Here is a 26,331-nt window from a genome sequence, read left to right as displayed (position 1 = left end):
TAAAAAAGATCCGGTTCGAGCTGGGGTTAACACCCCTCAGGTAGACAAAAAATATAAAACAGCGCCTTTCGACCCCTTGTTCATCCAGTGTCCCGTACCGCCTGACTCAACTGTTGCAGCCACTGCATGTAAGAGGGCAAACATTCATGCTACTGAGGTACCCCCCACCTCCACTTGAAAAGGAAAGCAAGCGAATAGATGCTCCTGGGAAGAGGGTTGCTGTGCAGGCTGCCGATCATTTGCATATCGCCAATTCATAGGCCTTGTTGGCCTGTTGTGATAGAGCCCATTGGGAGAAGGTGGAGAAGCGTTTACAGTACCTCCCAGAACAGCATAGGAAGAGAGGGCAGCAAATTGTCATGGAGGGGCTAGCCATCACAAACATTTGTATCTACTGCCTCCTCGACGCAGCAGATACTGCATCTAGAGGGATCAATACCAGCATCCTTCTTAGGATAAATGCATGGTTAACGGGTTCGTGGTTCAAACAGGAAGTCCAGCAGGCAATATTAAATGTCCTTTGATAAACAGCACCTTTTTGGCCCGCATTTAGATTTTACCCTCGACAAGAGGAAAAAGGACACGGACGCAGCCAATGCAATGGTAGTGTTGCAAACTTCCACCTACAGGGGCTCCTTTTGTTGCCCAGGTTACAGAGATGTGTATAAATCCACCTTCAGAGAAGCCTTCATTTCCCAACAAAAACAACCCCAGGCTACCTACATCAATTGTTATATTAGAGGCTCCTTAAGAGGAAGTAACAACAGGGGTGGGGGCAAGGGTTCCTCCGCACGCTGAAAAACACCCACTGCAAAGCAGGGACTACCCAATCCTCCCCCAACCACACAACACCTGTTGGGGGCAGACTACAGTTCTTAAACCCAGTCTGGAATACCATGTCCACAGACAAATGGGTTTTTAGCTATTATCCAACATGTCTATTGGCTGGAGCTTACTAACGCACTGCCCAAGATTCCACCTCGCACTCATAGTTTACCGCAGGAACATCAAACACTTCTCAAGCAGGAGGTCCAACCCCTTCTTCTCAAAGGGCCCATACAACCCATTACTCTTCAACACCAATACTTGGGGGTATACTCCCTGTACTTCCTTATTCCCAAAAAGGACAGGTCTCTAAGACCAATTTTACAGCTCAGACCTCTAAACAAGTACATTTTAACACTTCCATATGGTCACCCTAAGTGATGCTTCTTCAACAGGGTGACTTTATGGCAACACTGGAAGTAAAGGTCGCCTATTTTCACATACCAGTACATCCTGCTCACCGCAAATACTTAAGGTTTGTTATAGCAGGCAAACATTACCAGTTCAGAGTTCTTCCAATCGGGGTGACAACCACAACTTGAGTTTTCACAAAATGCCACATATTTCCCTACCTGGACAATTGGCTCATCAAAGCCTGCACACACCCGCAGTGCCCTCAGCACACTCAGATGAGAGTTGATCTACTTCACAAACTAAGGTTTACTATCAACGTCCCCAAGTCTCACCTTCAACCTCTACAACCTCTACAAATTCAACCTTAATTGGGAGAAACCTTTAAGAGGCAGTTAAGATTAATCTACCCCAATCACAGTTAAATTCAGAACCCTCAGGCAACTCTGCCCCTTTCTAGGCAAGCCAAACACTCATAGAAAGGGAGGTCATGCGCCTGTTAGGAATGATGACTTCTTGCATTGCCAAAGTTCCCCACACAAGATTACACATGTGTCCTCTCCAGCAGCGTCTGGCTCGCCAGTGGTCTCAGTCCCAGGGTCACCTGGAAGATCTAGTGTTTATAGACCGCCACGTTCGCCCTTCTCTGCAATGGTGGAACACCAGCAACCTGTTAAAGGTACAGCCTTTTCTGGGCCCTGCTCCTTATATCACTCTCAGCATGGACACATCACAGACTGGTTGGTTTGCCTACATACAAGAATTGACAGAATAAGGTCTTTGGGATAACAGACATCGGTGACCACACTTCAGCTTCCTGGAGCTTCAGGTGGCCTACCTAGCACTGAAAGCTTGAAAGCTTTCCTTCCTCCCCTATCTCACAAGGTCGCCCTAGTCCGGACAGACAATATGATAGCCATGTAATATCTACAAAAACGGGTGGGGGCTCGAGGGACAGTCTTAACAACTATCACACATGTCTCCGAACATATGGAAGTTGGTTCTTCACCACAACATTCACCTGTTGGTGGAATACCTTCTGGGAACAGAAAATGACTTTGCAGACCTGCTCAGCAGGATGCAGCAGCAAGTCCACGAATGGGAACCTCACCTATTAGTCCTTTTTCCATACTTTAGAAAGTGGGGGTTCCCTCAGATTCACCTTTTCGCCACAACTGAGAACGCAAAATTCCCAAACTTTGCTTCAGGGATATTTCCCGACGCTTTTCTACATCTCACTCTCATTCCATTTCTGTCTTGAAAGCTCAGGCAAACGTCTCATCATGATCCTTGTAGTTACCACTTGGGCATTGCCGCCCTGGGTCACAACACTGTAAGATCACTCAGTGGTTCCTTACGAGATGCTCCCCAACAGGCTGGACCTTCTCACTCAGAATCGGGGACAAATCCGACAGTTTGACTTCCTTGACTTAACACCAGAATGTATGGACATTCTCAAGGGAGCATGCAGACCCACTACTAGAGCCTGTTATGCAGCAAAATGGAAACATTGTTTGCTACTGTCAATCTAAACAAATTGATCATATAAAAGCCACAGTGCATGACATAGTCTGCTACCTGCTTCACTTTCAGAAATGCAAATTTAGCATACACTTCCATACGGTTACACCTTGCTGCAATGGCTGGCTAGCTCCAAAATAGACAGCATCTCTCACTGTTTAAAATTTCAGCCATCAAGGCTTCCATGGATGTGCTCAAACGAGTTATTCCGCCTTGGGTTCCTCCAGCACCCTCATGGAACCTTAACACTGTTCTCACTAGACTCATGGGTTTCTCATTTTAGCCTCTATACTCATGTCCACTTCAGTTTCTTTCGTGACAAGTGGCATTCTTGGTTGCCATACCTCACTCAAGCGTGTTGGTGAGCTCCAGGTTTTAACCTTAGAAGAACGTTTCTTCCAAATACATAGAAACAAAGTGGTTCTTCGTACTAATCCTAAATTCCTACCTAAGTTAGTTTAACAATTTCACCTCAATCAACCCATTGACCTTCCAGTTTTTTTCCTCAACCAGATTCCCTTTATGAGGTAGCCTTTTCTCAACCTCATAAAGGCAAAACCAATATATAAATCTGGTATAGCATGATGGCTAGTCAAATGTATTCAAATTGCTTCATTAAGGCCAAAAGACCTGTAAGGAAATGCCTCCTTGGCATGGTTACCCCCTGACTTTTTGCCTTTGCTGATGCTAAGTTTTGATTTGAAAGTGTGCTGAGGCCTGCTAACCAGGCCCCAGCACCAGTGTTCTTTCCCTAACCTGTACTTTTGTTTCCACAATTGGCACACCCTGGCATCCAGGTAAGTCCCTTGTAACTGGTACCCCTGGTACCAAGGGCCCTGATGCCAGGGAAGGTCTCTAAGGGCTGCAGCATATCTTATGCCACCCTGGGGACCCCTCATTCAGCACAGACACACTGCTTGCCAGCTTGTGTGTGCTGGTGAGGACAAAACGAGTAAGTCGACATGGCACTCCCCTCAGGGTGCCATGCCAACCTCACACTGCCTATGCAGTATAGATAAGTCACCCCTCTAGCAGGCCTTACAGCCCTAAGGCAGGGTGCACTATACCATAGGTGAGGGCACCAGTGCATGAGCACTATGCCCCTACAGCAGAGGTCTCCAAACTTTTTAATGCTGCGCCCCCCCAGTTGAAAAATAAAAATCACTGGGCCCCCCTCAGAATTTTTCACAACTATTTTATGAACATGGCAATGTTTAAATATGTCTAAACCTATTTAAACATTGCAGTTAAGTACTGTTACTTTTTTAAAACTGAAATAACATGCTTCTGCTTAAAACAAAGGCCTGTTACTGTATAATATTTATTTTGGCCAGAGTCTGGGGCCCCCCCTGGGATCACTTCAGGCCCCCCTAGGGGGGGCCTGCCCCCCAGTTTGAAGACCTCTGCCCTACAGTGTCTAAGCAAAACCTTAGACGTTGTAAGTGCAGGGTAGCCATAAGAGTATATGGTCTGGGAGTCTGTCATGCACGAACTCCACAGCACCATAATGGCTACACTGAAAACTGTGAAGTTTGGTATCAAACTTCTCAGCACAATAAATGCACACTGATGCCAGTGTACATTTTATTGTAACATACACCCCAGAGGGCACCCTAGAGGTGCCCCCTGAAACCTTAACCAACTACCCGTGTAGGCTGACTGGTTTTAGCAGCCTGCCACACTCGAGATATGTTGCTGGCCACATGGGGAAGAGTGCCTTTGTCACTCTGTGGCTAGTAACAGAGCCTGTACTGGGTGGAGATGCTTATCACCTCCCCCCTTGCAGGAACTGTAACACCTGGCGGTGAGCCTCAAAGGCTCACCCCCTTTGTTACAGCACCCCAGGGCATTCCAGCTAGTGGAGTTGCCCGCCCCCTCCGGCCACGGCCCCACTTTTGGCGGCAAGGCCGGAGGAGATAATGAGAAAAACAAGGAGGAGTCACTGGCCAGTCAGGACAGCCCCTAAGGCAACCTGAGCTGAGGTGACTCTGACTTTTAGAAATCCTCCATCTTGCAGATGGAGTATTCCCCCAATAGGGATAGGAATGTGACTCCCTCCCCTTGGGAGGAGGCACAAAGAGGCTGTAGCCACCCTCAGGGCTAGTAGCCATTGGCTACTGCCCTCCCAGACCTAAACACACCTCTAAATTCTGTATTTAGGGGCTCCCCTGAACCTAGGAACTCAGATTCCTGCAACCTAAGAAGAAGAGGGCTGCTAAGCTGAAAAACCCTGCAGAGAAGACGGAGACACCAACTGCTTTGGCCCCAGCTCTACCGGCCTGTCTCCCCACTTCTAAAAACACTGCTCCAGCAACGCTTTCCCCAGGGACCAGCAACCTCTGAATCCTCAGAGGACTGCCCTGCTCTAGAAGGACCAAGAACTCCCGAATCTGAGTTCCTAGGTTCCGGGGAGCCCCTAAATACTGAATTTAGGGGTGTGTTTAGGTCTGGGAGGGCAGTAGCCAATGGCTACTGTCCTTGAGGCACCCTCTTTGTGCCTCCTGCCTGAGGGGAGGGGGGCACATCCCTTATCCTATTGGGGGAATCCTCCATCTGCAAAATGGAGGATTTCTAAAAGTTGGAGTCACCTCAGCTCAGGACACCTTAGAGGCTGTCCTGACTGGCCAGTGACTCCTCCTTGTTTTTCTCATTATCTCTCCCGGACTTGCCGCCAAAAGTGGGGGCTGTGTCCAGGGGACGGGCATCTCCACTGGCTGGAGTGCCCTGGGGCATTGTAACACGAAGCCTGAGCCTTTGAAGCTCACTGCTAGGTGTTACAGTTCCTGCAGGGGGGAGGTGCGAAGCACCTCCACCCAGAGCAGGCTTTGTTTCTGTCCTCAGAGAGCACAAAGGCCCTCACCACATGGGGTCAGAAACTCGTCTCTCAGCAGCAGGCTGGCACAGACTAGTCAGTCCTGCACTGAACAATTGGGTAAAATACAGGGGGCGTCTCTAAGATGCTCTCTGTGTGCATTTGTTAATAAATCCAACACTGGCATCAGTGTGGGTTTATTATTCTGAGAAGTTTGATACCAAACTTCCCAGTATTCAGTATAGCCATTATGGAGCTGTAGAGTTCGTTTTTGACAGACTCCCAGACCATATACTCTTATGGCTACCCTGCACTTACAATGTCTAAGGTTTTGCTTAGACACTGTAGGGGCATAGTGCTCATGCACCTATGCCCTCACCTGTGGTATAGTGCACCCTGCCTTAGGGCTGTAAGGCCTGCTAGAGGGGTGACTTACCTATGCCACAGGCAGTGTGAGGTTGGCATGGCACCCTGAGGGGAGTGCCATGTCGACTTAGTCATTTTATCCCCACTAGCACACACAAGCTGGCAAGCAGTGTGTCTGTGCTGAGTGAGGGGTCCCCAGGGTGGCATAAGACATGTTGCAGCCCTTAGAGACCTTCCCTGGCATCAGGGCCCTTAGAGACCTTCCCTGGCATCAGGGCCCTTAGAGACCTTCCCTGGCATCAGGGCCCTTAGAGACCTTCCCTGGCATCAGGGCCCTTGGTACCTTAGGGCTGTAAGGCCTGCTAGAGGGGTGACTTATCTATACTGCATAGTAAGTGCAGGGTAGCCATAAGAGTGTACTGGAGTTGCGGGAAATCCATCTGGCATTGAAGGCCTCCTTTCCCACCATCCTTGGAAGGCTGGTGCTCACGGACAACACAACCGCCGTATGGTACTGCTATAAGCAGACGGGGTGGGATCTTGAATCTTGTGCCAGGAGACTCTACACCTCTGAAAGTACATGGACTGCCAGGGAATCTCTCCGGTGGTAAACCACCTCTTAGGATTGCTGAATCGCCATTGCTGTCTAACTTAACCACCAACACCTAGGGGAGCACAGATAGCAGTTGCACACAGAAGTGGCCCTGGAGATTTTCCAGCAATAGGGAGAATTCTGACCTGATGTTTTTACTCCCACCGAGCATGTGCGATTTCAGAACTTGTGTGTTGGAGTTTCAAAGAGGGCACTCTCTCAGTGGCCTTTTCAATTTAAAGTCGGGCTAGGGAATACTCTAGACATTCCTGTGGCTACCACTTGTGCACCAATTACCGATGAACAGGGAGGATTGTGCCTACATCATCCAAGTGGCTTGGGCCAGGAGAGTATAGTACTTAGAACTCCTGAACATGAATATATATCTGATCAGATTTCTGCTTCAGAAGGATCTTCTGATGCTGGAGCAAGGCAGGGAGCTGCACCTGGTCCAACATAATGTGCATCTCTATAGTTGCTAAGCTGATAGAACAGCAGCAGTTCACCTCATTTGACCTTCCTTCTGAAGTCGTTAATGTCAACTTGTCCGGGAGATGTCCTTCTACAAAATAAGTGTACCCCAGCACAGAGATATGTGACTTGGTGCGGCACACACTGGAAGACAAGTTGTCTGAAGTTTTGATGTTTGTTTTGTCCCTGGCCCAGTAAGAACTTTCTTTGGGCAATGTTAAAACTCTAGACTCTAGGGACTAGACATTAGTCCTCAGTTTTTTAATATACGTCACTTTTGAGCCGCTGCATAGTTGTCCATTGGGAATCTTGACATTGAAAATGGTCTTCCTCATCACCATAGGAGTGGATAGGCATGTGAGCGAGCAGCTTTCTCTTTTGGTTAACCCACCTGACACAACATTGTTCCCTGATAAGCAGATGTTGAGGACCGGACCTTCTTTTCCACTGAAAGTGGCCACTGCATTTCATGTTAGCCAGACTATCACTCTCTGGACGTTCTTGGCTGCTCTTTATTTATGCTAATATGGAGGAAACCATACTTTGTTAGAACCCTTAAAAGGCGCTAAGCTTTAATAGAGATCTCCCCAAAAACATTGGTTGGATGATCATCTCTTTGTAGCTTTCTCCGGTAGGAAGGAAGGGTAAGGCAGTACAAAAATGGATCATCTCCCAATGGATTGTCCTCTGCATCAAGATCTGCTACTCATTGGCCAAGAAGCAGCCTCAAGAAGGCCTACAGACTTGTTCCATTAAAGCCAAAAGTGCTACCACTCAGTTGGCATGTGGAGTGCCTGTCCTGGACATTTGTCAGGTAGGTTCCTGGTCTTTGGTTCACACATTGATGAAGCACTAATGTCAGTCGGGTCTTTCGAGAAGGGCGTTTTGTCCTCTTGGTCCTGCAGGACCTTTTGATATGAGCCACCACCGTCTGAGGTACTGCTTTGGTATCTATTTAGAAAGTGGGGAATTGCTTTTGGAAGTACCCTTTAGAAGAATACATTACTTACCTTCAGTAACATTCTTTCTGGTGGAATTCGTCAGTGACCCTTCCACTTCTCCATTCTGTGAACTTGACTCTTAATCTTTGTAAAAAGGTCCCAAATTAGAGATCTGCTCGATGGTCATGCCATTTTACTAATGGGCTTTGCCCTTGAGGGCGTGGACAGCCTAAGAAAGCAATTTATGTCAGCACTCATGGGTGGTGCTTCTATGCAGCTTTGCTTGTCACTTTTGGAGTGGAATGATGTTGGCATGTAGCTACACGACACAACCTACCGGCATACTGGAGTACTGTTTTAAAGTTTCTGGATCCAGTGCGATGCCTGAGGAGGATTCGGGACGTGATGAATTTGGGGTAAGATAAAGTATCTGTGAGAAAGAGTATTACTGAAAGTTAGTGCCTAGTCCATTTTGTACTTCACAGTGTAAATTTGGTTTGAAGGAAGTGAACCAACATAGGCCTTTTTTGACACTTAACTCCGTTGGAAATCCTACTTCTTTGTTAAATATGTTGTAAAATCTGTCATTCCAGTTGGCTAAGGATGAAGGCAGCTCTTTTGGTGGTTTTGCAGTGATTGAGTACGATACAGTGGAGCAAGCTGAGGAGGTGATTGGGGCTACTGATGGGATGATTATCGGCGGACACACTGTTCAAATATCCTTTTGTGCTCCAGGTTCCCCTGGGAGAAGCACCTTAGCAGCCCGCATTGCAGCACAAGGAATGGTAAGCTGTCTACCATTGTAAAATAGCATTCATTCATATATAAATGGAAAATCTTTCAATATTGCACTGTTTTCACTTCTTGCAAATAAATAAGTAATTGCTATCTGTCACAGACGGCACAAGAGAAAACCTCTCCAAAAGAAAGCGGATATGCTGAAAATATTGCTGGTACCTTATAAACAGCTTTCCACCAGTTTAAGTCGTGCATAATAACTTTTACCAGTGTCCTCAGTTCTTCTTTACTCACCTTTGCGGAGCACAGATTTCAACTTTTGCAGGAGCTTATACCTTTTTGGGCTATGCCTTTTTGATCCTCTCACTTTGTGTTTTTTACAGTGCTAATTAAAAAAGGCAGTATGTTCACACGCAATTTAAATTTTATATTATTTTGGTGTGTGGGAGTAAGAGGATTTGGATTGGGAGTTTATCCTACTTCATACTTAGTAGACTAGAATTCATTTTAACAAATACAGTTAGGTGTGGTATTTCTGACATCCTACTGATTGCTAATTAAACTAGCATTCCAAATGTAGCTTTAGATCTATTCTTGTTACAAATAGTTCAAGTAGACCTACTAATGTTAAGCCTCTCCATGTATCCTCTTGAGTGAACACTTTGTGCACCATTCCTCAAGTACATTCAGCAGAGCTGTGCTTTCCTGGTTACAGCCAATAATGTGTTGTCTGGTGCATCTTTAATGTAGTGGCCAGGCACACCTCCCATCATGCTGAACTATTCAGTGTTTAGTATTGTTTAGTTTGCGCTTAGGCGTCCATTACTTTTTGTCCATATAAGCTATCCACCCCAGGTTTGTGTCCTTTTTTCCCATCATCCTGGGGGATTCTAAAGGTGCCCGGGGTTTGTGAATTCCTCTGGAGGGGCCTGAGAAGATAGGCAAAATATAGCTAGATTTTGAGGTTTTTTTTAGGGGAAAAAAGGGAAAAAGAACTCGAGATAAAGGTCTGTTTTTTCCCTAAAAAAGGCATCCACCCACATTTTGCTGTATTAAAGTCACCATCTTACCGGCATTCAGTAACACGCAGAGCTGAATTTAAAAATTAATAAATAATTATTGTACCACAGTTTTAGCGTTTTTCTAAGAGGTAGCCTATTTTCACTATTACTATTTTTTTGTGCTGTCAGCCTACTTCGAGTTTGTGGTGTGGGAACATTCTCAACTGCCATTTTTTGTTATGACTGCCGATTGACAAAAGCAATATACCATTACGTCCGCTAGACACTTTCTGGTTGCGGAGATGTATAGGTTTTGTAGGTTCTCTAATAACCCAAGGTACCCAAAGCAAACAACTGAGCTGCACTGTACAATTGTTTTTCATTGAGTACCAAGTATAGACCAATTCTTATAGCGAAAAAAGCAGAGTGAAATAGGGGTATCAAGGAAACGTACATGTTCCTGAAATGGGCATAAGATAGAGTTTAGGAGCAGTGGTTATTTCTACCTCTGAATTTGTGGGTATCCGTACTAGCGTATGATTTGGAGGGTATTTTTAAAAATGCCATCTTTCTTATTCACTGGTTTACATTTGAAAGGCACAAATACAATGTAATGTAATTGGTAATAACAAGTGGTGTACTATTCTGTTCCCTTCATAAGTCTCCTAATGCAAACGGTACCTCACTTGTGTTAGTAGGCCCTTGACAGGAAACGACCCAAAACGCAACATGAATGCAGCACATTTTTTCAACTGAAACTGACCCTTTTTTCCGATGTGGGTACCTCCTAGATTTTGGACCCTAGCTCAGCTGGCACCTAGAGAAAACCTAGCCAACCTTTAAATTTTTTTAAACTAAACACCTAGGGATATCCAGGATGGGCTGACTTGCTTGGCTCTCACCAACTTTTTTTTTTAACTCAGAATCCTTTGCAAACCTCAATCTTTGACTAAAAAACAAATTTTATGCCCAGCCACACAAGTAGGGCAGATTTCTTTATCGGCATGGGGGCAATGCTGGATGGTAGGAATTTTGTGGACTCCTCCTTAGGAAGTTTCCATCACAGAAATATAGGAAAAATGCATGATTTCAGTTGGAGGCTTGCAGGACACTGTGGTTAAGAAAATGGTGTGGGGTGTGTGTGAAGCATACCACCCTGGACTCCCCCAGAGTGAATCGGGCTGGTAGGTTTTTCCAGGTAGCAGCCTGGCTAAGTCCAAAAAGTGCAGCTGTTCACCATTGCAAGAGGGGACGATATTGGGAGCTAGCCAAGCTATGCTGGCACATATGTAAAATCAACATCCAAAAGAGTCACATGCCCTCTTGCTTGCCATTAGGATGACATGCTTTAACCTGCAGGGGGAGCAGAAAGACTGTTACCCCTTCAGTTGGGGCAGTGACCTGCCCATGGTAGAAGGCAACCCCCTCCCCTCTTTTTAATTTAAATTTTTTATTTTTTTAAGTACCTGGCGTCTAGTGACCCCCCCCGCCCCCCTCACTCCACCCCACACACACACACCAAACTTCTATGGGTGGCTGTGGGTTAATTACCCCATCTGCTCCCCCACCCCCGGAACTACTTTGTCCCCATTTATTTGGGGTGGAGGCATGGCCATGCTCATTGTGTGCACCCCCTCCACTCCTGTTTTAATTGTTTTTAAACAAAATGATTCCCTGATGTCTAGTGGACAGATCAGGAGTAATCAGAAAGACTGCCCATTTTTGGGGGGTGGGGCATTGCCATGCTCCCTCCCCTAGACTTTTCTTTAAAAAACAAAACAAAACAAAAAAACATATATAATCCCTGATGCCTAGTGAGTCGGAAATGACTGTCATACATTGGTTTTATTTAATCCCCTAAAACAACCTATAGCAAGGTTACTAATAATGTTGACAGAACTATTGTGTCAACAAGAAAGAAGTTATGAATTATTTTGCTGCCTTGAACTGCTTCTGTGTGCCAAACACCCAACGTCACAAGAGTTCATGCTTTGTATGGCACCACCATGACTTGTCAACATTTCCCTAATTTTCTCTGCACCATCTCAGTTTCCAAGAGCTGGGATAGTTGGCACAGATTGGATCTTTATGACATGAATACATTTTTAAGTTGAGTTGCCAGGCTTATCAAAAACATACAGGGGCTCCATCACTTACAGTTAGATGGCTTTACTGTCACTCTTGTTTGCTTGCTTTCTGTTGCAGGACTGTCCTTGTTTCAGCCTGCCCATCTTGTGTTTGTCCCTCTCATGTAGCATAATTCTTTTACCATCTCTTTGATTGGCTTGCTTCTGTACTTCCTCTGCTTGCTTTTAGAGAACTGTTTAAAAAAAAAAAAAAAAAATTATGCTTAAGTACTTCATGAAAGTGCACCTGTTTTCCAGTTTCCCCCCACTAACCACCTTTTTGCACCATGTTGCAAGTTCTATCCTGCTTTTCCATCCCACTCCTTCCGGAACCACTGCATCCCTATCACTTCATGTTGCTTTGTCTCTCGCATGCTTCTCAGTCTACGCCTCCATGCCTGCCATAACAATTCTTACTAGGGTCAAATGCTGAAAGAAAGTATGGTTTTCGTATGTAATAAAGCAGAAACTTAACATGAAGAAAAAAATCTAAATAATCTTGTTTTCTTAGCCTCTGTTTCTGTGCTGCACCAAGTCATGCTCATGAATACCTGCATGGCCTGGGCCCACCTCCGGTGTTCTTATCTCAGCCCGATTCTGTTCCATTTCAAACTGCTTCACTTTTAGTAGTAGCACAGTCAAAGGAAATAGAAGACTGACTGACCACTAAAGCACAATCCAGTAGCCTCTTTGGAATGATACAACCTCATTGAAAATAGCAATCACTGCAGAACGTATTACATGAACGAGTGCAAGCAACTCCATAGGTATGACTTAATTTATACAAGTTTGTTACAAGGCATTGCTTTTCCTGTTAAGCATGTATTTACCTTTCAAAGATTCCTATTTTAATCTTTAAAACCAGATGTTCTTTTAAGAATGAGGGATTTACATTAAAAAGAGATCACAATTCCATAATTTTCATGGTGGTTTAAATGAATCTGTTTTTTCTGCTTTAAAGCATAAAGAAAAATGTGCATGATATATTGATTTACTGTCACAGTTTTTAAATGGTAGTGAACGAGAAGTGTGCTCCGCTCTTTCCCATTCTTGTAATAAACAAGTGTTGAGCAGCAATTAAATAAACACTTACCAAAGTCCTTAATACTACCATATAATATCCCTGGGTCATGAGCATGACAGAAACCCTAAAGCAGCTCCTCATTTGCAAGTTCTTTATCATCAAAGGTCCGTTCTACCGAACGCACATGAATACATTACAGTTTTCGACAGTTAGGATGGCCAAATGTTAAACTCAAACCTTGCCGCTAACTCACATGTTCCACATGGCTAATCTCACCTGCCCCAGATGTCATGGCCAAGCAGCCGGCCTACAATATATGCTCTGGTCATACACAAGCATAGCACGCTTCTGGCAAGCCCTACACACCTCACTGGCCACTGTCATAGAACTTACAACACTAAACTCCAGGGAGGCCACATCCCTAGGCGTTTTCCCTAGGAGGAAAAACCACAAGGTGAGGGCATGTTTGTCAACCTTGCCCTCCTGTTGGATAAACGTCTTCTAACCATGCATTGGAGAGCCCAGAATCTCCCGGATTTCCCTCAGTGGCACAGGGCACTGCTCCGTAGGGGAGAGGCCAAAAGGTCCACACCACATTGGGAAGAAGCCTGACAAATATGCAGCTGCCCTGTAGCTGCAGCCTGGGACACCATGCTTATACAGTTCAAGAAAGATGACCTCCCCAACTCCTATGGTCCACATGCCCCTAGAACCACTGAAGGCATATAGCAGTCCAGACCTTGACTTTGCGTAGCCCTGTCCCCCCTGTGCATTAAACAAATCCCCACTGCAGATTTCCTCCCTTCCCCTTGGAAGTATCTAAACACGCTGAATGGTGCCCCTGAAGACTGTTCCCATGCTCTCATTCCTCCCTGCCCCCCACAGTGACTCCCGGCCTGCACCTCCCTAATCCCACTTTGCATCATTTTACCAACATCGCTTGTGTCCCTCCCAGGTTACTACCCCTAACCCTGAAGCCTTCCCCCACCTCTAGCCTTCCCCTCTAGTTGCAGAAGGCTCCATTTTATTATTTCCTGCTGGATCCCCCTCTTCCCAGAGGGACACACAGGGAAAATTAAGCCATAGCAATGTCACTATGCGAATGCATGCAGCTCAGTAATTCATCATCCACAGTTTAAAACTAGTCAGTACACTCCTCTTCAGCCCATATAAAGCACACAAGCTGAAAATGTCTTCCCGGCGATACTTGCCATTGTTTTTTTCGTTCTAATTGCTAAGTTACCAAATTCTGTGTCCTTTTATTTTTTTCTTCTGGTATAGCAGTGTATCTGTCGGATGCTGCTTGTTTTCTTCCCCAATTTGCTATTTTGCCACTGTCAAAAACCATAAACACCCCCAAAAATTGTTTATGGAAAAATGAAGTGCGTTAGGAAATTTTAGGCTTGCCAAGAACTTACAGGGGCTTACATTCCATTCATTACTTACCATGATTAGCGATGTCACTCTTAAGTTACTTTCTTCTTATTCTGTGGCTTTCCTTGTACCTGGTTGACCCTCCTGTGCTTGTGCTAATTTTTGCGAACGACCTCTTTCTTTTTGTTTAAGCACTCCATGAGAGTGCATGTGTTTGCCAGTTTTCTCTCTCTCATAAGGTTATCCGCCAAATAACAGCCTCATGCACTCATAAATGCAGCCTCCCTTGAATTGCAAGGTCTCTTGTAAGTGCTTCTCCTACCATCAAACTCCCTACCTCCCCATGCCTGTGTTTCTTTCTCGCTCTTCCCTCATGTGCTGCTTTTCCCTTCTCCTGCACACTCCCCATTGCGTCCACACTTGCTCTTTTAAATATTTGATTTTTAAACCTTTTTCGGGAGGGGTAGGACCAGAAACCAAATTGCTGCTTGCCTCACCACCTGAAAATAATCTTTAGAAGTACTTTTGCGCTACTCTTTTTCACATTTCCTTTTAAGTTAACAATCTGTCTTGGGTTGGTAAATAAAAACAAATGGTCCAGTATAATTGTGTTGGTGCGCATGCGTAATGGTACATGCAGACGTCGTCACGAATTTTCATGTGTTAAAGATGGCAGGACTACTGCGACCATGTCATCAAACCCTTTGTGTGCTGCACAGCATCTCCAAAAGGCACTGGTAAAGCAAATAGGTCCCAAAGGCCATGCCATTGCTGAACATACAATAGCATAAACAAACAGTAGGGTGGGATAAACTATTGGAGCCGTGTTTTTATTTCATTCATGCTAAATAATAAACCTGTGTTGTTGGATTTAGTGTGGTATACATTACAGCCATCATTCAGTTTGGTAACCTTGTCATAAAAACGGTTATTGCATTTCATCCTCAGCTAGTAGAACAAGTAATATAAACTTAAAACAAGCATAGACAAGCACTCATCACCCACATCTCTCACAATATGGAGAAAGCAAAATTGTAGTGGGTGGAGGGGGAACACGGCAGGGGCGCAAGGAGGCAGGTAATGTCTTTTCATCCACTATGGCAGTGCTTGCAGTGGGGGTAGCCTTGAGGAAGGGAGTGAATCATCCTGCCCTACTACAGCCTAACCTGTCTCCCTTAATATAGATATGATCTTTCAGGGGCAAATGAAGACAGGAATGTATCCCATGCTCTAGCTGTCTCTAGTTAACCCTCCCCTTTTTGGCCTTTCCTGGGAATAACATACTTTTGTAACCAGCCCATGTTATTACCTCTCACAGTGTTTATGGCATGATGCTCTCACAGACTTACATTATCTGTCTTTTGGCTAGAGCCAAAGCTAGGACTACGAGCTTGTCATAATGTTGTATTTTTTCATCACAAGGGAACACTTCCAGAATGCATGTCTCAGGGGCTATCGTTAGACTCCTATCTGTGGCCTTCTTAAGTGTATCTTTGATCTCCTTCCAGTAATCATCGAACTCTGAGCATGTCCATACCATACCATGTCCATATGATACCTCTCTACTCAAACAACGCCCCCCTCCCACCCCCAATACCGCCAGCCATCCCCCTGTTGCATTTTGGATATTTGACTTGTGCATGGTGTAAATATTTATTATTTTTCTTTGGGGTAAGGTATGCCCTGTTTATGAAATGAAAATGGATCAGTTTGAATCGTGCATTAAGAGTAATCTTGGGAGCGTTCTCTAGCTCTTTCACCCATGGTGCCTCTTCAAAGGGTTTTGCTTACCTTTAGCCCGCTTGTCTCTATAGGAAACCGATGGTTCATTGATAATGACTTTCCAATGCACGCTACATCAGCGTTATAGCTGTACGTGCACTGGAGTAGTCCTTGATGTGCCTATTGTTCGTAAATTCCCATTTTTCAAGTATTTTTAATTGTGGTTACTATAGATCCATACAGTAGGAATTGTCTTGCAGGTAGGATAAATTATTTTCCCAAGTCATCAGACTGCAGTAGCAGCTTGTTCCTATATAAATCCCCAAATATCTGGACACCACTGTCCTTCTTTGCATGTAACCTAGCTAGCACTCCTTATAGGGCAGGGCCAGTAAACCAATTAGCAGCAAGTTTAAGTATGACTCTGTATTCAGTGTTTTTGCAGACTCCTATTCCAACAGTAACAAACCACTCATATGGACTCTTGACCAACCTTCTTAGTTTTGTTGGGACCTAGCAGGATTTGTGTAGGAAGTTGGCTCTGTTTGTGCTATTTCAAAGTAAGGAATAGCATGCACAGAGTCCAAGGGTTCCCCTTAGAGGTAAGATCGTGGCAAAAAGAGATAATACTAATGCTCTATTTTGTGGTAGTGTGGTCGAGCAGTAGGCTTATCAAAGGAGTAGTGTTAAGCATTTGTTGTACATACACACAGGCAATAAATGAGGAACACACACTCAGAGACAAATCCAGCCAATAGGTTTTGTTATAGAAAAATATATTTTCTTAGTTTATTTTAAGAACCACAGGTTCAAATTCTACATGTAATATCTCATTTGAAAGGTATTGCAGGTAAGTACTTTAGGAACTTTGAATAATTACTTTAGCATTTATACTTTTTACATAAAACACATTTAGCTGTTTTAAAAGTGGACACTTAGTGCAATTTTCACAGTTCCTGGGGGAGGTAAAGTATTGTTAGGTTTCACAGGTAAGTAAGTCACTTACAGGTCTCAGTTTTGGGTCCAAGGTAGCCCACCGTTGGGGGTTCAGAGCAACCCCAAAGTTACCACACCAGCAGCTCGGGACCGGTCAGGTGCAGAGGTCAAAGAGGTGCCCAAAACACATAGGCTTCAATGGAGAGTAGGGGGTGCCCCGGTTCCAGTCTGCCAGCAGGTAATTACCCGCGTCTTCGGAGGGCAGACCAGGGGGGTTTTGTAGGGCACCGGGGGGGACACAAGTCCACACAGAAAGTACACCCTCAGCAGCGCGGGGGCAGCCGGGTGCAGTGTGCAACCAAGCGTCGGGTTCTCTGTTGATTTCAATGGGAGACCAAGGGGTCTCTTCAGCGGTGCAGGCCGGCAAGGGGGGGGGCTCCTCGGGGTAGCCACCACCTGGGCAAGGGAGGGGGCCTCCTGGGGGTCACTCCTGCACAGAAGTTCAGTTCCTTCAGGTGCTGGGGGCTCCGGGTGCAGGGTCTTTTCCAGCCGTCGGGGCTTTAGGTTCAGGCAGTCACGGTCAGGGGGAGCCTCGGGATTCCCTCTGCAGGCGTCGCTGTGGGGGCTCAGGGGGGACAACTTTGGTTACTCACGGTCTTGGAGTCGCCGGAGGGTCCTCCCTGAGGTGTTGGTTCTCCACCAGTCGAGTCGGGGTCGCCGGGTGCAGTGTTGCAAGTCTCACGCTTCTTGCGGGGATTTGCAGGGGTCTTTAAATCTGCTCCTCTGTAACAAAGTTGCAGTTCTTTTGGAGCAGTGCCGCTGTCCTCGGGAGTTTCTTGTCTTTCTTGAAGCAGGGCAGTCCTCAGAGGATTCAGAGGTCGCTGGTCCCTTGGAAAGCGTTGTTGGAGCAGGTTTCTTTGGAAGGCAGGAGACAGGCCGGTAAGTCTGGGGCCAAAGCAGTTGGTGTCTTCTGTTCTTCCTCTGCAGGGGTTTTTCAGCTCAGCAGTCCTCTTCTTGTAGTTTCAGGAATCTAAATTCGTAGGTTCAGGGGAGCCCTTAAATACTAAATTTAAGGGCGTGTTTAGATCTGGGGGGTCAGTAGCCAATGGCTACTAGCCCTGAGGGTGGGTACACCCTCTTTGTGCCTCCTCCCAAGGGGAGGGGGGCACATCCCTAATCCTATTGGGGGAATCCTCCATCTGCAAGATGGAGGATTTCTAAAAGTTAGAGTCACCTCAGCTCAGGACACCTTAGGGGCTGTCCTGACTGGCCAGTGACTCCTCCTTTTTTGTTCTCATTATTTTCTCCGGCCTTGCCGCCAAAAGTGGGGGCCGTGGCCGGAGGGGGCAGGCAACGCCACCAGCTGGAGTGTCCTGCGGTGCTGGAACAAAGGGGTGAGCCTTTGAGGCTCACCGCCAGGTGTTACAGCTCCTGTCTGGGGGAGGTGTTAGCATCTCCACCCAGTGCAGGCTTTGTTACTGGCCTCAGAGTGACAAAGGCACTCTCCCCATGGGGCCAGCAACATGTCTCTAGTGTGGCAGGCTGCTGGAACCAGTCAGCCTACACAGATAGTTGGATACAGTTTCAGGGGGCACCTCTAAGGTGCCCTCTGGGGTGTGTTTCACAATAAAATGTACACTGGCATCAGTGTGCATTTATTGTGCTGAGAAGTTTGATACCAAACTTCCCAGTTTTCAGTGTAGCCATTATGGTGCTGTGGAGTTCGTGTTTGACAAACTCCCAGACCATATACTCTTATGGCTACCCTGCACTTACAATGTCTAAGGTTTGGCTTAGACACTGTAGGGGCACAGTGCTCATGCACTGGTGCCCTCACCTATGGTATAGTGCACCCTGCCTTAGGGCTGTAAGGCCTGCTAGAGGGGTGACTTATCTATACTTGCATAGGCAGTGAGAGGCTGGCATGGCACCCTGAGGGGAGTGCCATGTCGACTTACTCATTTTGTTCTCACCAGCACACACAAGCTGGCAAGCAGTGTGTCTGTGCTGAGTGAGGGGTCTCCAGGGTGGCATAAGACATGCTGCAGCCCTTAGAGACCTTCCCTGGCATCAGGGCCCTTGGTACCAGAGGTACCAGTTACAAGTGACTTACCTGGATGCCAGGGTGTGCCAATTGTGGATACAAAAGTACAGGTTAGGGAAAGAACACTGGTGCTGGGGCCTGGTTAGCAGGCCTCAGCACACTTTCAATTCAAAACATAGCATCAGCAAAGGCAAAAAGTCAGGGGGTAACCATGCCAAGGAGGCATTTCCTTACAATTTGTGTCAGTCAATAGGTTTGGTGTGGCCAGAGAGGTACCCATAATCGCTCTGGTCTGCGCTGCTACCAATCTCATCACCCACGGTAGCTGCGCTGCAAGATAGCACGTCTGAAAATTAGGGACAGCAACCCTCTTCCCCAGTAGTTGTGAGCTGCAACCTACGGCTTGGCAAGTGCCACTCTGTGCCTCTCTGAGCCCCACATTGATTCCATAGGCACTAGTGCTTTAAATGGGCCGGTACTCTCCGGTACTGAGTACCGGCACTTTTTTATTTTGAGAAGGAAAGTACCGGCACACCTCAAGAAAAACGTAATACTATTTAATTGGAGAGTACCGGCACTTCTCAGAAACAAGCAGGTACTCTGATAGAGAGTACCTGCACTTCTATTTTTCCATTTAAAGCACTGATAGGCACCACACATCGATGTCTCTTAAACGTTTCCTGGTGATCACCACTGGCAGAGTAGCAAAATAGTATAGTGATCTGGGCAGTGTAACCGCCCTAGCTGTGGCTACCCTCCCAGCCACTGATATTCAAAGTGTTTTCCAAAAGATTACCCTTACACTCAGAGCGGCAATAGCAGTCCCGATATTGCAGTCATTCAAATCCAATTCTTATATGTATATGCACACTCCTCAATATTATCTGACCTCTGCTTCCACTTTAGTCTCTTAGGTAATGATTTTTCTGTATAAAGTTTTCTGTTCAGTTGAAAAGTGGAGGAGCAATAAAAGATGCCTCTAGATCTTGTTTTTATGTCACATTTGCTCTGTGTTCTCAGACAGAGGTCAAAAGTATTTTTTTCTTACAATTCATTTGCTTTCTGACTGCAGAGTTCCAGGACTTTGTAAGGTGAACCGTGTAACCTGCTGCTTAGAATGTAAAATAAAAGGATATAGGGCGTCAGGTTTTTCCTAACGCACATCATTTAAATGACTAAGTCAACTGTGCAAACATTTCAAAATATATTTCAGTAGGTGTGAAAGCCCTTTTTTATATTTCTGTGTGATGAAAGCATTTTAATAGGATGAAAACAAAACAGAATACTTTACATGTTGATGCGCAAAGGATATGTTTTCTGAAACCCAATTTTCACAGATTGTTAATACACTATATAGTTTTATCAGTAAAGCCGCATGTTAGAGGAGAGGTTTTTTGACATTTCTTGGAACGTTACTGTGTGTAGATGACAATGAGTTACTACATCATGGTTTAGTAATATATTTATTAAAAATGAGTGTTTAAACAAACTGAGAAACACTCCTGCCCTGATGACAAAGTTGTTAGTAAACTAAAAGAAGTCCTAGGTTATGTGGGCTAGACCTCATGGGTATGTGGGCTAGATTCTTGTTATGCATGCAGCAAACTTTAGTCTACTTAATCAAACAAGCGACTCTGTAAACTATTTGCCTAGGATCACACAATGTGAGACCCGTTTACAGGTCAAGTACATAACAATTAGGTCCAGTAGATTATGTAAGTTACTGGACCTGCAGGTCTAGTAACAGTTTTTTATGATTTTTCGAGCCCTAATAAAACTATGAAAGACTCAGTCTGGTTCAATCAGTTGCTTAATACAAAGCGTCCTGTAAAATTGTGCAAAGGTTTTATTAATTTTATGGATCATCTTACATTTTTCAGTTTTCCGACCAAGTGTTGTATTATGCCTTTTTATGTGGATTCCCAATAAAGTCAGTAGTGCCTCTGCCTTGTCCTTTTCCCCATACGCCTGAACCATTTATTTTTATAATCAAAGCAGCATAATTTTCAACTTTCCCAGTTAAATGCTCGCCTTCACTTAATTCTTTCTGTAAATCAGGGCATTCAGGATGTTGTATTCTGTTTCTCTCAACACTTGTAATTTAACATTCCAAGCTAACAATGATTGAAATCCCACCGTGTCTTTGAGTCACTGCTTTAAAAGTCTCCCATTCTATCATTGCAGAGGAAGCAGTGCCCTCTTTTTCTGTAAAATAATTACAAATAGTCTTACCTATATTCTGTTGTAGAATCTGATTATCCAGTGATTTGACATTCAATCTTCTGCTAGGTATTACAGTTCTCTTTCTCCCAAGCCAGCATCAACAACAGGATATTATGGTCCCTCAGGGTAATCACTTTGTATTGTTTATTGTAAAGATTGGGACTAGTCTTGTGTAAGTTTCCACAATCAAAATCTTGTCCCGTGATCAAGGATTAAAATATCTGTTGTCTTTACTTGGACTTTGCTTTCATCTGACATGTGGAAGGGTATGTGTAGGAAGTTGGATCTGTATGTGCTATTTCAAAGTAAGGAATAGCATGCACAGAGTCCAAGGGTTCCCCTTAGAGGTAAAATAGTGGTAAAAATAGATAATACTAATGCTCTATTTTGTGGTAGTGTGGTCGAGCAGTAGGCTTATCCAAGGACTAGTGTTAAGCATTTGTTGTACATACACATAGACAATAAATGAGGTACACACACTCAGAGACAAATCCAGCCAATAGGTTTTGTTATAGAAAAATATCTTTTCTTAGTTTATTTTAAGAACCACAGGTTCAAATTTAACATGTAATATCTTATTTGAAAGGTATTGCAGGTAAGTACATTAGGAACTTTGAATCATTTCAATTGCATGTATACTTTTCAAGTTATTGACAAATAGCTACTTTAAAAGTGGACACTTAGTGCAATTTTCACAGTTCCTGGGGGAGGTAAGTTTTTGTTAGTTTTACCAGGTAAGTAAGACACTTACAGGGTTCAGTTCTTGGTCCAAGGTAGCCCACCGTTGGGGGTTCAGAGCAACCCCAAAGTCACCACACCAGCAGCTCAGGGCCGGTCAGGTGCAGAGTTCAAAGTGGTGCCCAAAACACATAGGCTAGAATGGAGAGAAGGGGGTGCCCCGGTTCCGGTTTGCTTGCAGGTAAGTACCCGCGTCTTCGGAGGGCAGACCAGGGGGGTTTTGTAGGGCACCGGGGGGGTCACAAGCCCACACAGAAATTTCACCCTCAGCGGCGCGGGGGCGGCCGGGTGCAGTGTAGAAACAAGCGTCGGGTTCGCAATGTTAGTCTATGAGAGATCTCGGGATCTCTTCAGCGCTGCAGGCAGGCAAGGGGGAGGTTCCTCGGGGAAACCTCCACTTGGGCAAGGGAGAGGGACTCCTGGGGGTCACTTCTCCAGTGAAAGTCCGGTCCTTCAGGTCCTGGGGGCTGCGGGTGCAGGGTCTCTCCCAGGTGTTGGGACTTAGGATTCAAAGAGTCGCGGTCAGGGGAAGCCTCGGGATTCCCTCTGCAGGCGGCGCTGTGGGGGCTCAGGGGGGACAGGTTTTGGTACTCACAGTCGGAGAGTAGTCCGGGGGTCCTCCCTGAGGTGTTGGTTCTCCACCAGCCGAGTCGGGGTCGCCGGGTGCAGTGTTGCAAGTCTCACGCTTCTTGCGGGGAGCTTGCAGGGTTCTTTCAAAGCTGCTGGAAACAAAGTTGCAGCCTTTCTTGGAGCAGGTCCGCTGTCCTCGGGAGTTTCTTGTCTTTTCGAAGCAGGGGCAGTCCTCAGAGGATGTCGAGGTCGCTGGTCCCTTTGGAAGGCGTCGCTGGAGCAGGATCTTTGGAAGGCAGGAGACAGGCCGGTGAGTTTCTGGAGCCAAGGCAGTTGTCGTCTTCTGGTCTTCCTCTGCAGGGGTTTTCAGCTAGGCAGTCCTTCTTGTAGTTGCAGGAATCTAATTTTCTAGGGTTCAGGGTAGCCCTTAAATACTAAATTTAAGGGCGTGTTTAGGTCTGGGGGGTTAGTAGCCAATGGCTACTAGCCCTGAGGGTGGGTACACCCTCTTTGTGCCTCCTCCCAAGGGGAGGGGGGTCACAATCCTAACCCTATTGGGGGAATCCTCCATCTGCAAGATGGAGGATTTCTAAAAGTCAGAGTCACCTCAGCTCAGGACACCTTAGGGGCTGTCCTGACTGGCCAGTGACTCCTCCTTGTTGCTTTCTTTGTTCCCTCCAGCCTTGCCGCCAAAAGTGGGGGCCGTGGCCGGAGGGGGCAGGCAACTCCACTAAGCTGGAGTGCCCTGCTGGGCTGTGACAAAGGGGTGAGCCTTTGAGGCTCACCGCCAGGTGTCACAGCTCCTGCTTGGGGGAGGTGTTAGCATCTCCACCCAGTGCAGGCTTTGTTACTGGCCTCAGAGTGACAAAGGCACTCTCCCCATGGGGCCAGCAACATGTCTCTGGTGTGGCAGGCTGCTGGAACTAGTCAGCCTACACAGACAGTCGGTTAAGTTTCAGGGGGCACCTCTAAGGTGCCCTCTGGGGTGTATTTTACAATAAAATGTACACTGGCATCAGTGTGCATTTATTGTGCTGAGAAGTTTGATACCAAACTTCCCAGTTTTCAGTGTAGCCATTATGGTGCTGTGGAGTTCGTGTTTGACAGACTCCCAGACCATATACTCTTATGGCTACCCTGCACTTACAATGTCTAAGGTTTTGTTTAGACACTGTAGGGGTACCATGCTCATGCACTGGTACCCTCACCTATGGTATAGTGCACCCTGCCTTAGGGCTGTAAGGCCTGCTAGAGGGGTGTCTTACCTATACTGCATAGGCAGTGAGAGGCTGGCATGGCACCCTGAGGGGAGTGCCATGTCGACTTACTCGTTTTGTTCTCACTAGCACACACAAGCTGGCAAGCAGTGTGTCTGTGCTGAGTGAGAGGTCTCCAGGGTGGCATAAGACATGCTGCAGCCCTTAGAGACCTTCCTTGGCATCAGGGCCCTTGGTACTAGAAGTACCAGTTACAAGGGACTTATCTGGATGCCAGGGTCTGCCAATTGTGGATACAAAAGTACAGGTTAGGGAAAGAACACTGGTGCTGGGGCCTGGTTAGCAGGCCTCAGCACACTTTCAATTGTAAACATAGCATCAGCAAAGGCAAAAAGTCAGGGGGCAACCATGCCAAGGAGGCATTTCCTTACACAACCCCCCCCCCCCCAAACGAAAGAGGATGAGACTAACCTTTCCCAAGAGAGTCTTCATTTTCTAAGTGGAAGAACCTGGAAAGGCCATCTGCGTTGGCATGGGCAGTCCCAGGTCTGTGTTCCACTATAAAGTCCATTCCCTGTAGGGAGATGGACCACCTCAACAGTTTAGGATTTTCACCTTTCATTTGCATCAGCCATTTGAGAGGTCTGTGGTCAGTTTGAACTAGGAAGTGAGTCCCAAAGAGGTATGGTCTCAGCTTCTTCAGGGACCAAACCACAGCAAAGGCCTCCCTCTCAATGGCACTCCAACGCTGCTCCCTGGGGAGTAACCTCCTGCTAATGAAAGCAACAGGCTGGTCAAGGCCATCATCATTTGTTTGGGACAAAACTGCCCCTATCCCATGTTCAGAGGCATCAGTCTGCACAATGAACTGCTTAGAATAATCTGGAGCTTTTAGAACTGGTGCTGAGCACATTGCCTGTTTCAGGGTGTCAAAGGCCTGTTGGCATTCCACAGTCCAGTTCACTTTCTTGGGCATTTTCTTGGAGGTGAGTTCAGTGAGGGCTGTCACAATGGATCCATATCCCTTCACAAACCTCCTGTAGTACCCAGTCAAGCCAAGGAATGCCCTGACTTGAGTCTGGGTTTTTGGAGCTACCCAGTCCAGAATAGTCTGGATCTTGGGTTGGAGTGGCTGAACTTGGCCTCCACCTACAAGGTGGCCCAAGTAAACCACAGTTCCCTGCCCTATCTGGCATTTGGATGCCTTGATAGAGAGGCCTGCAGATTGCAGAGCCTTCAAAACCTTCTTCAGGTGGACCAGGTGATCCTGCCAGGTGGAGCTAAAGACAGCAATATCATCAAGATAAGCTGTGCTAAAGGACTCCAAGCCAGCAAGGACTTAATTCACCAACCTTTGGAAGGTGGCAGGGGCATTCTTTAAACCAAAGGGCATAACAGTAAACTGATAATGCCCATCAGGTGTGGAGAATGCTGTTTTCTCTTTTGCGCCAGGTGCCATTTTTATTTGCCAGTACCCTGCTGTCAAGTCAAAGGTACTTAAGAATTTGGCAGCACCTAATTTATCTATGAGCTCATCAGCTCTAGGAATTGGATGAGCATCTGTCTTGGTGACAGAATTGAGCCCTCTGTAGTCCACACAAAACCTCATCTCTTTCTTTCCATCTTTGGTGTGAGGTTTGGGGACTAAGACCACTGGGCTAGCCCAGGGGCTGTCAGAGCGCTCAATTACTCCCAATTCCAGCATCTTGTGGACTTCCACCTTGATGCTTTCCTTAACATGGTCAGACTGTCTAAAAATGTTGTTCTTGACAGGCATGCTGTCTCCTGTGTCCACATCATGGGTACACAGGTGTGTCTGACCAGGGGTTAAGGAGAAGAGTTCAGGAAACTGTTGTAGGACTCTCCTACAATCAGCTTGCTGTTGGCCAGAGAGGGTGTCTGAGTAGATCACTCCATCTACTGTGCCATCTTTTGGGTCTGATGACAGAAGATCAGGGAGAGGTTCACTCTCTGCCTCCTGATCCTCATCTGTTACCATCAACAGATTCACATCAGCCCTGTCATGGAAGAGCTTAAGGCGGTTCACATGGATCACCCTCTTGGGGCTCCTGCTTGTGCCCAGGTCCACCAGGTAGGTGACCTGACTCTTCCTTTCTAGCACTGGGTAAGGGCCACTCCATTTGTCCTGGAGTGCCCTGGGAGCCACAGGCTCCAGAACCCAGACTTTCTGCCCTGGTTGGAACTCAACCAGTGCAGCCTTTTGGTCATACCAAAACTTCTGGAGCTGTTGGCTGGCCTCAAGGTTTTTGGTTGCCTTTTCCATGTACTCTGCCATTCTAGAGCGAAGGCCAAGTACATAGTCCACTATGTCCTGTTTAGGCTCATGGAGAGGTCTCTCCCAGCCTTCTTTAACAAGGGCAAGTGGTCCCCTTACAGGATGACCAAACAGAAGTTCAAAGGGTGAGAACCCTACTCCCTTCTGTGGTACCTCCCTGTAAGCGAAAAGCAGACATGGCAGGAGGACATCCCATCTCCTTTTGAGTTTTTCTGGGAGCCCCATGATCATGCCCTTTAATGTCTTGTTGAATCTCTCAACTAAGCCATTAGTTTGTGGATGGTAAGGTGTAGTGAATTTATAAGTCACTCCACACTCATTCCACATATGTTTCAGGTATGCTGACATGAAGTTGGTACCTCTGTCAGACACCACCTCCTTAGGGAAACCCACTCTGGTAAAGATACCAATGAGGGCCTTGGCTACTGCAGGGGCAGTAGTCG

At 46.2% G+C, this 26,331-nt stretch overlaps 1 protein-coding gene across 8 annotated transcripts in view; it reads left to right on the top strand.

Annotated features, from left to right (window-relative positions):
* Positions 1-26,331, top strand: part of RAVER2 (ribonucleoprotein, PTB binding 2) — a 371,062-nt gene that overhangs the window by 78,754 nt on the left and 265,977 nt on the right. For all 8 annotated transcript variants that reach the window (XM_069232507.1, XM_069232511.1, XM_069232510.1 and 5 more), the window contains exon 4: positions 8,473-8,664. In XM_069232507.1, the coding sequence (XP_069088608.1) occupies positions 8,473-8,664 (192 nt within the window). The remainder of the gene's footprint in view (positions 1-8,472; positions 8,665-26,331) is intronic.

The sequence above is a fragment of the Pleurodeles waltl genome, chromosome 4_2, assembly GCF_031143425.1.
Source record: "Pleurodeles waltl isolate 20211129_DDA chromosome 4_2, aPleWal1.hap1.20221129, whole genome shotgun sequence".
Taxonomy (NCBI): domain Eukaryota; kingdom Metazoa; phylum Chordata; class Amphibia; order Caudata; family Salamandridae; genus Pleurodeles; species Pleurodeles waltl.
This window is presented reverse-complemented; position numbering and strand designations above follow the sequence as displayed.